This window comes from Pyxicephalus adspersus, chromosome 1, assembly GCF_032062135.1.
Source record: "Pyxicephalus adspersus chromosome 1, UCB_Pads_2.0, whole genome shotgun sequence".
In the NCBI taxonomy this organism is placed as follows: domain Eukaryota; kingdom Metazoa; phylum Chordata; class Amphibia; order Anura; family Pyxicephalidae; genus Pyxicephalus; species Pyxicephalus adspersus.
In genome coordinates this window covers 61948973-61963886 of record NC_092858.1, presented here as the reverse complement: position 1 = coordinate 61963886, position 14914 = coordinate 61948973, and the positions used below count along the sequence as shown (strand labels likewise).

The following is a 14914-nucleotide window of genomic DNA, read 5'->3' as shown; positions in this document are numbered from 1 at the left end:
AATAATGAATTGACCTATCCATTAAAACGCCTGACACAGTTTCTGTTAATAGGAAAAGCCATATATCAAACTTGTACTGGCACTTTATAGGGACTCAATATAGGGGGACTCAATATTACATTTTTTATTAGTTTAATTGCAAAATATTACACTGGAAAGTCTTGGACTTTGGTTAGTATATGCCTTAAGTGGACCTAGTTTTGTTGAGTGGATGTGTGAGTGTAAACATTAAGGTATTTATTACTTCTAACAGAGATTGCAGTATTCCTCCTTACAGTGCCTCGTCCTTTAGGTCTGGAATCATCTTCCTAGTGTAATTCTCAACCAGGGTTCTGTTCAGAGATGACACAGATATATGGATCCCAGTGCCTATGACCTCTTGGCTGTCTTAACATATGTATGTTAAAGCGCTTTCTGTAGCTCCTCATCTTAAGAAGCTGAACAAATAATTCTAATGACTCATACATAGTTCTTGTATACACTTTGCGCCTGAGTTCTTAAACATCTTCATGACTGGAGAAAATAGACTATTATGGGTCAACCTGGGTGATACAGAAAACCTGGGATGGATTGGGACCAGGATTTAAAGCAATTGCCAACTAAGAATAAATGATTTTTAAGAAATCCATTTCATTTTTAATGGATCACCTATGATATTCTAACTTCCTCAGTCTTGGAAAACTTTAATAAATCAGGCCCTTTATTTGAAAACTACTCCTGGCCCCCTTGCATTCTATAAACCATGCTGTGTGTTGCATACTCCTCAACCCCTGCATTGTATATGTCATGTTGTATGTTACATAGTGATTACTGCACTCTTCTGATGGGCTTGCCCTTTGTCTAGTTTTGATCCAGACAGTCCAGTTTTACTAGCTGCTGTCCAGTTTGTAACTTTTGTTCACCCATTATCAAGTTTTGACATGTGCACATCAGCATACTAGAGGTATTATAACAATGGAACAACCTTTCTAAACCTGAAAATTTTCCTTCTTCTGCTGTTTGTAGTTGCCAAGTAGCAGTGAAGCCTAAAACTCCCAGAAAGAGTTACTGTCCATTTTGTATATTGTTGAACCTCACATATCCAAAACCTGCATTTCAGACTTCTGAGAAGGCTCCGACCCAATGGCTTTTTCACTCTCTGACATTCTGATGAGACAGGGTGACAGAAGTCCAGAAGTCACCTGAACCCCCCTCCCACTAAATATCCAACTGTACGCCTACACACCCAGCTATGTATGTTCCTAGGTCTACCCTATTGGATTACTGCTAATTTCTACCCTCCATTTTTAATTTAACACACTTTTATATTTCTTTTTGTGTTACTGTTAGAGTATTTCAAGTATTTGGGGATTAAACGGACATATCTCTAATAAAAACCTATCAGGGTTGTAATCCCTCCGTTTTATCAAAAGCTTTAAAAAGCTATCTTATATTTGCTTACACTCTTTAAAGCCTCCTTTAATATTTACTGTAATGTAGCCATGGATCAATGTTTGCTGCTGCATGATACACACATGCAATATTACCTAGTTACCAACATGTCTGTGCATGATACACACATACAATATTACCTAGTTACCAACATGTCTGTGCATGATACACACATACAATATTACCTAGTTACCAACATGTCTGTGCCCACATATAAGTCACATCCACTTTTATTAGACTGTGCCCATACATTTTTATAATGCATGCTGTACCCACCATTTGGTCCTCTCTCAAGCAAATGGCTGCATCCCTAACTCTGCATTCTTTGTTAGGTCCAGTTAAGCAGTAACAAACACTTGTCATTTGGGTGATAGCCCAGCTCAGCTTTGGTTGCCAGGATAGCTGTGCGGGAGTTACAGCCAATCAGGATTGCCTTAGATTGGAATGCGGAAGAAATTAAGGTAGGGGATGGCGGTGCCCTGTGACAGAACTGGGACAGGTGACTATAGCGGGTACAGAAAAATACAGAATTCCTCTGTTGATGGACGCGCATTCATGTTACCACTTCTGTTAAGCAAACTTAAACTTCAAAACAAAAAAAGTTAGATACAGTAGAACCTCAGTTATCTGACACCCATGGGGAATGGCTGATTTCGGGTAAGTGTAGTTTCTGGATAACTAAGGTTTCCTTTTTTTCAGCCATTCAGCACTAGACTTAAATGGGGAGACTTGTCCCCATTAACCTCTGGTGCTGAATGGCTGAGAAAAGGGTAACCCTGATGATGCTTGAGCCGTTATCAGGATTTCCCATTCCTCAGCTAATAACGGAGCTGAGCTCTGCTGATTGCTCCGCTTTCTCTGAACTCAGATAACCGTCAGCCGACAGCTCCACTTTCTTGATTGCTCCTGCAGCCCTAGCGGAGCTGTCGGGTGCCGGTTATCTGAGTTCCCGATAACCGGAATGCTATCATTTTTACTGTTTACTGGTCCTTGGTTGTGGTGTGTGTAGTTGTTTCCTTTCTTTACTGATGATCCTGCTGGTCCTGGGGTGACAAAGCTCACCTACTGCATTATATCTGTGGAGGATTAGCATTGCAGAGGAGCTGCTCTCCTCATTGGGACTACAATCATCTTCCTCTCTCATCAATGCAGTTAGGCTTCGTACACACGTGAGATGATTCTCGTCTGATAATCGGCTCAGGGCTGATATCGGATGAGAATCTGATGTGTGTACAATGCTCATTGTCCAGAAGGCTGTCCTGGCGGATCCACGCTGCTGTATGTACAGCGCTCATTCATCTTTCAGTCTTTTATTGTTGGAAAGATTTGTGAAGGATGCTTTCCAAGGACAGCTATTATGTGTACGCAGCCTTACACTGGCGGGGAGGGGGTGACTTTATAGTTTGCAGAAGATAAGCTGTTGAAATAGTTTGAGATTTCAGTTTCAGTATAAAGAATTAACTGCAAAGTAAATGCCTAGTAAAATAGTCTGACCCTTGTCTATATCACACATAAAGGAACAATAGTAAAAGGTTCTGGCTTTTTATAGGGCTTCACAAGGAGGTGTGGCGGATTCCTGTGACTGGATCCAGCCATCTCTTTCCTGGTCGCCCTCTTCCTCCAGCCCCGTTTTATAAAAAATATATAAAAATGACAACACAGGGGAGGAGGGCTCAGGTGTTTGGGTGACAGAGGGGCTGTGTACATCATGGGGAAGTTATTGTTGTTCCCATTAGGTGCAGCCCGTGCTCTGCACACGTTGGGCCGATTCCCCTAGTTCACATTTCCGCATACTGTTACCATGGGAACCTGAGCACCTCGCCCCGCACCGCCCTGCGCCGTCACATGACACGCCATATCCGGAACCCAGCAAAAGAACCGGACTCTTGCGCGCGCACGCTGGGCTGATGTCAGAGGGGGTGACGTGTCTGAGACTGGGAAGCAGGAAGTGATAATCTGGCCAAGTGCAGGGATTCTGCTGCTAGGCGCCGGGAAGGGACCACAATGGCGAGTTCTCAGCGCATTAACCTGCTCGTCCTATTGCTGGCTCTTGCCGCATGTATGCCAAGGCCCGGGTCAGCCTTCTACCTGCCTGGTCTGGCCCCTGTCAGCTTCTGCGAGCCGGGAAAACAGACGGAGGACTGTAAGGTGAGCAGTGACATTTGGGGCCTCCATTTAGCACCGGCCCCTTCCATAGAGAGAGAGCGGAGCTGTGTACTGGAAAGGAGCCAGATACCGGGAGCCCCCACCCTACATTGGGGTCCCAGCAGTGACTGTGCATAGCATTGGATGTCAGTGGTGTTAGAGCCGAGATCTCGTGACAAGCCCATTGTCTGAAGGAATTCAGTGAATGATAGGACTGTGATCCTGCTTGGTGCATTCATTGCATTCTATCCGATCTGTCATTCTATATGCCATGATTCTATATCATTGGATGGATTGCACAGACAGCCCCCACACTATTATTGCTGCAATTTGTGCCTGGAAATCATGGGGGATGTATAGATATTGTCAGGAATAGGAGATCTCCAGGACAACAATCTATAGACAATACTCTGTAGTGAATTATTTTCTACTGGTTTCACCCAAATATTCAAAATGGAAAGGATTGTCAGAGTTTTTTTTTTTTTTTTGTAAAGCTCAGGTCGTCAGTTCCTTTTGTTATGTCCCCCAGATGCATTGACTTCACTGGTATTTGTCTGCTGCAGCTCTGATTGCTGCAAATGTGATGCTAGTTGTGGTGTTACACAGGTGCCATACAGGAGAGTGCTACCAGAGCGGGCAAGTACTGGACTGTATCATTCATCATATCATCATGCATCTGCAATGCTTTACATGGGGGGTTGAGGAGTGATGGGGCACAGTGACAGCAGGGCAACGTTTCCAGGATGGGGAGGGGAATGCTGTGGATGACCTCTCCCTGAATATTGGAGGGGATGAGTATAGGATGGAATGCACCTCTGTTATGTAATGCAATGGGTGGGGGTGATACTGCTGGCTATGAGAGATGTTGTTAGTGGTGCTTTAGGACAGATGTACATAATACATTTTAATAACCTAGCCTTATGCCATATCAAAAAGCATTTTTTGGTAAAAGTAAATTCCTGCCTATTGGAGCGCTGACCTTTACCCCTGGACGAGGCAGAACCTCCATGTTGTACATATGGGGCCTGATTTATTAAAGCTCTCCAAGGCTGGAGAGAATATTCTTTCATAAGTGAAACTGGGTGATCCAGAAAACCTGGAATGGATCTGGTCCAGGATTGAAAACATTTGTTAACAAATAGCAAATGGCATTTAGGAAATCCATTCAAAATTTGCTGGATCACCCAGGTTCATTGATAAAAGTGTATCCTCTCCAGCCTTGGAGAGCTTTAATTAAATCAGGCCCATGCAGTCTGGCAACCTACAGGAATGAAGTTAAACGTGAACCGGTTTACAGTACTATGGCTACCTTTGTTACATGATGCCCGCCTTTCATTATTGTCTCTACCTTCAGCACTTATTTAATTAGGGAGTGAAAATTTCCCAAGTTTTTTTGGTAGCCAGAATTGTAGCTCTTTTGTGATCTACATTGAAGGAAAAACATCTAAAATATGGTTGCTGGGGATGGAAAATGATTTTGTTTTTAAATTCATGTCATGGTGACAATTGTTGAATGACATGTTGAGCAGTTGACACTTGTGACATTGAAGTAGGTTCTGCTGTTTGTTTTTTCATGAAAAGTAATATGCCGTACAATCTAAATATTTAAAACCACCCCCTCTATTGCAATCAGAGCCCCTCATGTAGGACTGATAGGACTGACCTTCCTGGTTGGGGCAGTTAAGGCTTTGGTGACTGTATTGTCAGGGATACTGAGTTGTAGGCACAGAAAAGATGAGCTAAATCTGTATTGTGCATGTGACAGACAACCCCAGTATTTAATGCCACCGTGGCTTTACAACCTGGCAAATCACAGACCAGGAACAGTCATACAGCAGTATAAAGTTTTGTAATGATGGTTACAGGTCACTGGTTTAACATTTAAGCCTTGGAGAGTCAGAACCCTTTCAAACCAATTCAGCAATATCTAGAATCCTTATGATCTATTCCCAAAAAAAGTCAGACTGATGTACTCCAGTTTAGGATACTCCAAAAAGCTTGCTGGAAATGTTGGCCTCCCTAAACCTTCCATTAAACATTTTTCTTTAGTGAAGGAAATTGTAACTGTTACAGATTTCAGGATTTAGCAATAAACTGACTGACAAGTCATAATGCAAAGCAATTTATTTTAAAACTTTCGGCCTAATATCTTCTATAAATAGGCCATAGAGACCGCCAAATATTCCCTCCCATACTTATTCTGTTGGAATATTCATGATGAGCTGTAATTTTATGTCAGGATCAAAGGGCTGTTCACACCCATTCTGGTACTTCCTGTAGTGTAAAAATGTACACAAAGTCCTGCCCCAATTGCTGAAACCTGACAAACCTGTTACTTTTGTCTGTTTTGTACAGGTCTGACCCGTTTAAATCATTTACATTTATGTCGTGGTCATCAAAGTGACCATTGTTTCACCTGTAGTTGTTTTGTGGATATTATTGCAAGTTATAGCGAACTATATCTGAATGCATACGTTTCGTTTGTTATGTACCTATATTCTAAATATTACAATTACAATCATAATAAAGCCTTGTCTTGAATGCAGGAGCCAGTCTGCTTAGTAGTAGTATTAATTTTTTTTATGAAGGCAGCATGCAGCATGCAGAATCATTTCTGTTGTTTTTTGATGCCAGTCTCATACCCTAATTCAAGCCCCCCCCATACACTAAGGAATACTGTAACTAATTCATAGTAAACATCCATGAAAGAGACCTCGTCTGCACTTTATAATCAAAAGAAATGATAAAATTCTCAAAAGATAATATTGTTTAAATAAATGGTGTGGAGACACTTTTGTTGCTAAAAAAAATTCACACCCTCTGACTTTCCAGAGAATGTTAAAAGGATATTTAAAAAGGATTGTTACAGATACATTGCTTACCCAGTTTGTTTCACCATATTCTTTGCAAATCAACCCCATATTGGGAGAGTCCAATTCATTATATTCATCTGGTGCACTCTACCTGAGTTTTTTTGACTATTTTTGTATGTGTGGCTGCAAATTGAGTTAAAAGGGTAATTATAATACTCCTAAATACAAAGTGACTTCTTCTGTGTAGCAATTGTATATAATATTTTTTAAATCAAAAATCGTCACCCCTTAAAGGGAAATTTACCTTAATGTTGCCCTTCCAGAGTACCCCCTCCCCTTCCAGCGCCAACTCCAGTTTGGGATGATATAACGCCCGCATATATGTACAGGAGCTTTCTCGTTCCAGCATAGAACTGTTCCAAGATTTTACACTGAGCTGCAGAGTTCCAAAATGAAAAAAAAGTGCTGACATGCAGGCCTAAAACTATTTGACAGAAGAGACTTGATATGATCATCTTTTGTTTTGTTTTTTTTTAAAAAAGCCAATTTGGTAAAATGGAGTTTAATTCTTCTTTAAATAAACTTAAACCATTGTTAGCAATTCTAGTACCACAATCCCATTTCCGACAACTAGCCTTCTATCCACAACAGAAACCGATGTGGAATCCTTGTACCAAAATCTCCTGCCTTATTGTTGTACAACATTTGGATAAATGGGTGGAATCACTATCCTTAGAGGCGGTTCGTTCAGCTGGTATATTTTATTTTAATTGTGGTAATGTACAGAACCAAAATTAGAAAAAAGCTGTCTGTCCAAATAGTTATGGACCTAACTGTGTATACTTTCAACTTTCACAACTGAATATACATTCAACACTTGGTTGCACTTTTCTCCACGTGTTTTGGAGAAACATATTATTAACATATTATTACTAAAACTATATATATATATATACATACATACATACATATATTTATGCAGTAATTGAGAAATGGCCATATCATATATAATGGTCACTTACATCATACAGGAATACCTTTCTTATTGTGAATGCACAACAGGTGCAGCTACAGGGAGATCCAGGTCTTTGCCAGCCAACAGATTCCAAAAAGAAGGGCTTTTATTTGTCAAAAATATTTTTATATTGCAGATGAAAAAGCCTATTATAAGTAGATAGAGATCCATCCCTAAAAATCACCCATTCATTTGTGGACTACAAGAGTCCAAAAAAGAAAATCATTACTAGTTTATATGAACAACTTTACCCGGATAATTTAGAGAATCACATGTAAAGAAAGCCAAAGTGCTGCCTCCAACTTTCATTTCAATCAATTTAAAGTAGGTTTGGTAATCTTTGAGGATGATAATGCCTCTTGCCAAAGAGCTAAGAGCTCTCTTTTAATAAAAAAAAAAAAAAACACATTGATGTCATCATTTTATTTTAAACCTCCTTTAAAAACTGTTGGTGCATTGCTAAATTTTCATAGCTCAGGCTTCAGGAAGTAGTCAGTCTACTGGAGCTGGTTATATTCTTCCATGACAAGTGTACTTCCATGAAAAGTACACTTAAAAGTACACTAAACTCACCAACTAAGCTCAAAATTGAACAAGGCAAATTCTCACCTTTTACTGTAAATTACAGTTAATCAGAAGTAACCATGTGACACTCAACATTGGATGAAAAATTGTTTACTAAATTTCCCAGAATTCGTGCATTACTGAGGCTAGGGATAATACCATCCAGGCTAATAATTGGGTTCACTATGCTCACTCCTGACAGATACCATAGATGCTTTTGTCTACAAATGCAGAGAAGGCTTCAGTGCAGTGGACTGGTTATTTATGGGACTAACTCTATTATTGGTCCGGGAGAACATATGAGATTTTAGATCAGGGCCATTTATGTGTATGAATGGGTATCTGTTGGAGCTTTTCTCCATATCTAGATGGAACCTCACCTTCATCCGTTCTCGTTTTCACAAGTTCAGTTCCTGTGCCTTGAGCCCCATATTTGCACAGTGTGGTCATCTAAGATATTTCTACCTCTTGTTCCATGAGATTTGTACTTCTCACTGTTCTTCAAGGACTTACTGGGGTAGGATCAAAAATCTGCTTTTCTACCGAGATGGCAGCCTGTATAAGAAGACATTGAGCCTACTGCAACTTGATGGCAAATAACTCATGATGACAGGTTTTCCTCTCTGTTTGCTTTTTTATAACACAGCTTTTACTGTGTTTGATTAAGATTTGAGTTCGGATAGATACAGTAGAATGCTATCGTTTTAAGGTAAGCTGTGGCACAGGATTTTTTTCCCTTCCCGGAAAGTTGGTGGTTTTTTTGGGGTCTGTTTTGACTAATATTTCCCAAGTGTTTGAATCCATTCAGGTCCCATTCCCACATTAGGTGTTAGGAGCTCCAACATGTTAGAAGCACCTTTGAATCCGTTTTATAGCGCATAGCCACAGTTATTTTTACTATGTGCCATGTGCAGCAACAAAAATCTTTCTCTTTCATTTTAGCATTGCAATATTATTTTGCATGGTCAACCCAGAGTTGCTTACCTATCTAATCCAGGATTGAATTAGTCTAAAGTACATTTTACATTCTAGCAATCTTTCTGTATCCTTATAACTTAGTGTGCTGGTAGCTGTGACACTGGGCGGTTATGTCTTTTCAGTGGGGGCTAAAGAATCTGTAATAAAATATTACAGCTTCTATATATATTTATTCATAGGAACTGAAACGTAACTTCAGTGTCTTTTGTTGCCAGGCATTGAACACTTATGATTGCATGTTGATTGTAATTTACACAATTATTCATACATTTCTTTTGCACTGCATTTGCTTACTGGACTTTTTTTCCCTTGCAGACAGATATAGAGCTATTTGTGAACAGACTAGACTCTGTGGAATCTGTGCTTCCATATGAATATACTGCGTAAGTGTTGAATATTCTTTTTATTTGTTTGTGCACAAATGCTGTGAGAAGCCCAAATACATGAACTTAACAAATTGGTTACCTTTCCTAGATACATCACAGAGATTGCTTTTTTGAGTTTATGAATGACCACAAAAAATGTCAAAGCTTAATTCCAGGTAGAAATCGCTTAAGATGTAGTTTAATCTGCTTATATTTTGCATATTCTGGATACTCCCTAATCAACATGCCAATGACATATTTAAATACAGCCTTTGTTACATACCACAGTTTAGACCCAGTTCACTGTGCCTCTGATTTTCTCTGCAATGCAGGCAGATCATGGCTGGTGGAAGGTAATGGCAAGATGCTGTACATGCTTCTAGAAACTAAGAAACAATGGTAACACACACATGTAATGTAGATCCTCCTTGGTTTAAATAATTCAGAACCAGAGAGTTATAGGGTAGAGCCTGGACCTCATTATAGAAAAGAAATGACTAGTTGGTGGTAGATGTGTTCTAGCCAGTAAATGAGATACACTCTATTTGACTTTACGCAGCTTTAATGCACACTGAGAGAAGCTCATAGTGTTCGGTGAAATTGGAGTAATCCGTTTCCATAAAATAGAGAAGCCAGTATAGGAGAAGTGAATCCGCTTCATTAGCTGTTTCGGATGGACTCCTTTTCACAAATGTGCTTTATAAAAAGCAAACTTATTATTTAGCAGCTAAGCTCCCATCTTCTTTAGTTGTTGTGACTGGTGTTTTTGATGTTTGGGCTGTAATTGTCAGTCTGTCTTTTATTTGCTATGCAGGAGGGGCAAGATAGTTGTGCACTTTGTGTGCGTAACCAACAATGACAGAAATAATGCAGTAACACATTATTCTTTCCCCATAGCAAGGTTTGTATTACTTGTTGTTGCCCAAATTAATACTTTACTTTTATTTAAGGTTTGATTTTTGCCCATCAAAGGAAGGGAAGCGACCATCTGAAAACCTTGGCCAGGTGTTGTTTGGTGAGCGAATTGAACCCTCTCCATACAAGGTTTGTGCCTAATTCTTTTTTAAACTATACATTCTTTAGAGATAATACTGATAATTTACAGTGCTGGTGTTTTTTTTATTACACACCAATAAATATCCTCTTACCTATTATTCTATTACCTTTCTTAAAGCTTTTATGGCTTCATCTCCTGTAAAGAAGTGTCAGAAAAGACACAGTGCTGGTTGTAGCTGAATCCTGGGCAATCCTTTTTTGAAGGTCCTTGTTTAGTTACTTCTTCCTTCTATATTACATGGTGGTAGCTCTGTGTTGGCACATTGGCTTCACATGGAAACATGGGGCTGTTTTTTGCTCTCACCTAAACAGACATCCACTGTTGTCGTTCTCAAATATCCCAAGCTAAATAAAAATTATTTGAACAACTTTAGTGCATTTGCTATGAGGTTTGAGGATTTGTTAATTCACAGTTCCAGGAGCTACATAGGTCCATGAGAGGTTCATATACTTCTAGTAAAGAATATGCAAATGCTTGAATATTTGCTGCCTATCCACAGGTTCATTTTTTAAGCTTTATGAAAGCTGCTTGATACTTGTGATAGAAAATGCTTTAATAATACACACATGCTGTGAAAGGGATACAGTGACTGCCTTCTAAACATAATCTAGTGTTTTAGTGAACATCTGACCTAACATGCTTTCTGAATCACTCATCCGAAATGAGTATTCAGATCATTTTTGATATCTGTTTAAGTGTGTCAAGGAAGTTTTCTAATTGGAGAATCTGAATTACAACTAGGTAACTTTCATTTTCCTAAGAGGAAGTTGGTAAAAGTTGCTATCATAGATCTCTAATGGCAAGTTTTTACTATTTACAACTAATGGTTGTTTTTTTTTTTTTTTTTTTTTCAGTTTAAATTTAAAGAAAATAAAAAATGTGAAGATGTTTGTGTTAAAAAATACACTTCAGATCCAGAGAGTAAACAGAAATTGGAATTCCTAAAGAAGAGTATGCTACTTAACTACCAGCACCACTGGTTGGTATATCCTTCTTTTTTTCTGTAGATGCTAATACAGTTTTGGATGAGAAGAATGTTTGATAAATTCTTTGGCATTATAATCCAAGGGATTTACACTAATCACATACTATAATGTGCCTTTAGAAGGATGACCTCACACCCCTTTTGGTTAGATACTGGGGATACACAGCAAATGAATTCTTGCAATATGATTCATTTGGAATGGTGTGAATGCATATAAAAATTCTTGTTTAAATAATTTGGGACCAGTTTCTGGCATTCCACAAATATTGTAGTGGTAGGTTTGATGTAAATATACCATATTTGCTGCCTTAATTGTAAAGTTTGCTTGGAACTCTTACCTTTTGCTGCTGAGCCTAATTGCTGTATTTTTTTTAAATATATTTTTATTAAGGTTAACAGTATAAAAATAAAGTACAGACATTTCTTTTGTATTTTACAACCAGCAAACATGAATAAAAGAAAACAAAATAGACGATATAACATTTGCAACGTCAGTGTAAACATTACACATGTTTTTATGATAAACCCTGAAATAGGTCGATACTTGTTGCATTAATAGTATTACAGTAAAATAGACCGAACTAGAAGTTACATAACAATAGGGAGGTCATTTGTTAAGTCTCTTTCGAGGTACCATGTAGTGTGATGGAAACAGTTGTACAATTTGGTTTTGTTTGCTAAATTTAGTGTGTCAATAAATATTTCCCAAGTCTCAAAAAAAATTTGAGTTTTTGATTCTTTATGGAAAGAAGCCTCCATCTATTCCTTTTTTACCAGGTCTTGTAGTTTAGTCATAAAGAGACACATCGTTGGGGGAGTGGACTCTAACCAGCATTGCAGAATAATTTTCTTAGCAATAGCTGAGAGTAAAAGTGCTAATCGTTTGGTGCCTCTAGTAAACCGAACGCCTATTAATTCCACTAAATCAAAAACTACCCATTCTGGCGTGAATGGTATACAATTATGTAAATACCAATGAATATTTTGTACCACTTGCCTCCAAAATTGCTTATTAATGGGGCATTCCCAGAAATTATGATAAAGTGTAGGCGTTTGGGCTCCACATTTAAAACATGCACTCCCATCTGAGAGACCCTTATGATAGGCTCTTTGAGGTGAGATGTAGTTCCTATGGAAGAGTGGAAAGAACATTTCTCTATACTGAGCTGCTGGAATAGCCTTCCAGGATAGTTTGTACATTTGCAGGATTTTTGAGACAGGTAAATTAGGAAAATGTGTCTGCCACTTTGCCATGCTCACCCTAGAAGTTTCATAGTTTAAATCAGTTCGGAGAAAAGTTTAGAGATAGCTTTTGTGGGAACCTGAAGGGACAGTACCATCTTATCTAGCGGATTATCCCAATCACAAGGGGCTAATTATCTAACAGTTCTTACTGCATACACCCTCACTTGAATTAGTAAAAAAAATACTGTCCGCCATAAAAGGGAACCAATTTTTTTAGTTTTAGAAAATAGTATACCTTGTGAGTGTCGGGGTTAATTAGTAATCTGATTGAGGTAAGACCTCTCTTTTCCCATGTTGTTAGCAATGAGGAAGCATATCCAGGTGTAAAATCAGCATTGCCTGCCAGGGGGAGATATAATGAAGTATGGGCATTGAGTAATTCTGTTTTCCATAAAAAGTGCCAGAGTTGCCACATAGAAAAAATTAGAGGGTTTAATTGTATTGCCTCTGGCAGGAGTTCCTTGTGAGTATGTAAAATAGCCACGGGATTCTAGGAAGGATATAAACAGAAATCCACCCACAAATTTGTATAAAAGGATGTGCCGTGTATCCAGTCCTTTAAGATACGTAACAATGCTGCCTGATTATAGAGAGCCACATCTGGTACATTCAATCCACCATTTTTCGTAGTTTCTTGAAGGATAGCACGACTGGCTACATATATGTTTGCCACCCCATATGAATGAGTGAAACAAAAAGTTAATGCGTTTTAAATCTTTGGTTGGTGAGAAAATTGGAAGCGTTTGAAAAAGCAATAGTAACCTGGGAAAGGTGACCATTTTAATTAGCTCCACTCGTCCTGTAAAAGAGAGTGTAAGGGATGCCCACCTTTTAAAATCTGTCTGCATTACTCGTATAGCTTTTGTAAAATTCAGCGTGTAACGTTTTGCAGGGTTTTTAGGGATCAGTACTCCCAAGAACCTAAAGTGGGACTTAGCCCATTGAAATGGGAATAAGGAACTCCAGCTCGGTCTGTGACTTGGAAACAGAAAAAGGGCAACAGATTTGTCAAAATAATTGCTGTATTTTTAACAACTTTACACACCAGTCCTATATAAAATGCAGTACAAGCTATGTTTACATACTAATTAAAACAAAGAGCCTGTTGTTTTAATCAACTATCTTAAAATTAAATTTTGGGAAAGTAAGCATAAACTGCGTGCTGCACTGCTTGGCAAGAAGTGCAGTTCACATAGCACATATGACACAATACATGTTTGTTTTTAATAGTTCCACTGGTATTTTGAAATATGTGTATACAAATTCACTTTACACAGGTAACTGTTTTTTTTTTTAAAACATATACCTTAATTTTCAAGGTGATTAAAACTTTTTGTAACTCTTTTTATTTCAGGATTGTTGACAATATGCCTGTCACATGGTGTTATGAGGTGGAAGAGAAACAAAAGTTTTGCAATCCTGGCTTTCCTATTGGTTGCTACATTACACAAGATGGTCACCCCAAGGATGCATGTGTAATAAATGTGAGCATCTCTAGTGATTGTGCTGCAACCCTCAGTTCTGCTTGCAGAAGCATAAAATGATTTGGTTGTAATTGACAAAAGGAAAAGAAAATTATGATCTAACAAATGTAATCCTTATTTTTGAACTTTCTCAATCATTATATGTTTTAAAACGAAAATATTTTTATCATCCACAGTCTGAGTTCCACGAGAGAGATACATACTATATATTTAACCATGTTGACATAACTATATATTACCATGTGGTAGAAGATGAAGCAAAGGGATCAAGACTGGTTGCTGCTAAACTTGAACCTAGAAGGTAAATATGATACTAGTGGCTATTTACCCTACTACCAGAGAGGATATTAGACATGCAGTGGATGGACATAATAATTTATTTTTCAGTGCTGATTTATTGCAACCTTTCCAAATTCTAAGAAAAGAAATATAATGCTTATAGTCTTTTTAGATGTTGTGGCTACATTATTTTTCTTTTTTGCCTTTGTGAATCTGCCAGCAATGCGCTTCCTGTTCTAAGATAACAATGTTTGTTCAACCACTGGATCCATGGAGAAGCAACACTGACATCCTAGGTTGCTGAACTGAACACTTTCCCCTCTCATTATGGGCATGATTTATTAAAGCTTTGATCCAGCAAACCTGGAATGAATTTCTTAAAAGTGATTTGCTGTTTGTTAGCTAATGTTTTCTATCCTGGATTCGTTCCAGGTTTGCTGACTCATCCAGGTGCACTGATGAAAGTGTATTTTCTCCAGCTTCAGAGAGCTTTAATAAGTCAGGCGCTATGTAGCTTTTCTTTATTACATAGATGGACATTTCTTTGTAATCG

General features: G+C 38.4%; 1 protein-coding gene across 1 annotated transcript in view; it reads left to right on the top strand.

Moving 5' to 3' along the window:
* Positions 1–3313: 3313 nt before the first annotated feature.
* TM9SF2 (transmembrane 9 superfamily member 2) overlaps positions 3314–14914 on the top strand; it is a gene marked incomplete in the record, with an annotated part of 17905 nt that continues 6304 nt past the window's right edge. Inside the window, 5 exon segments of the mRNA XM_072411679.1 lie at positions 3314–3579; positions 9262–9329; positions 10262–10355; positions 11223–11347; positions 13953–14082. Coding sequence (XP_072267780.1) covers positions 3436–3579; positions 9262–9329; positions 10262–10355; positions 11223–11347; positions 13953–14082 — 561 coding nt within the window.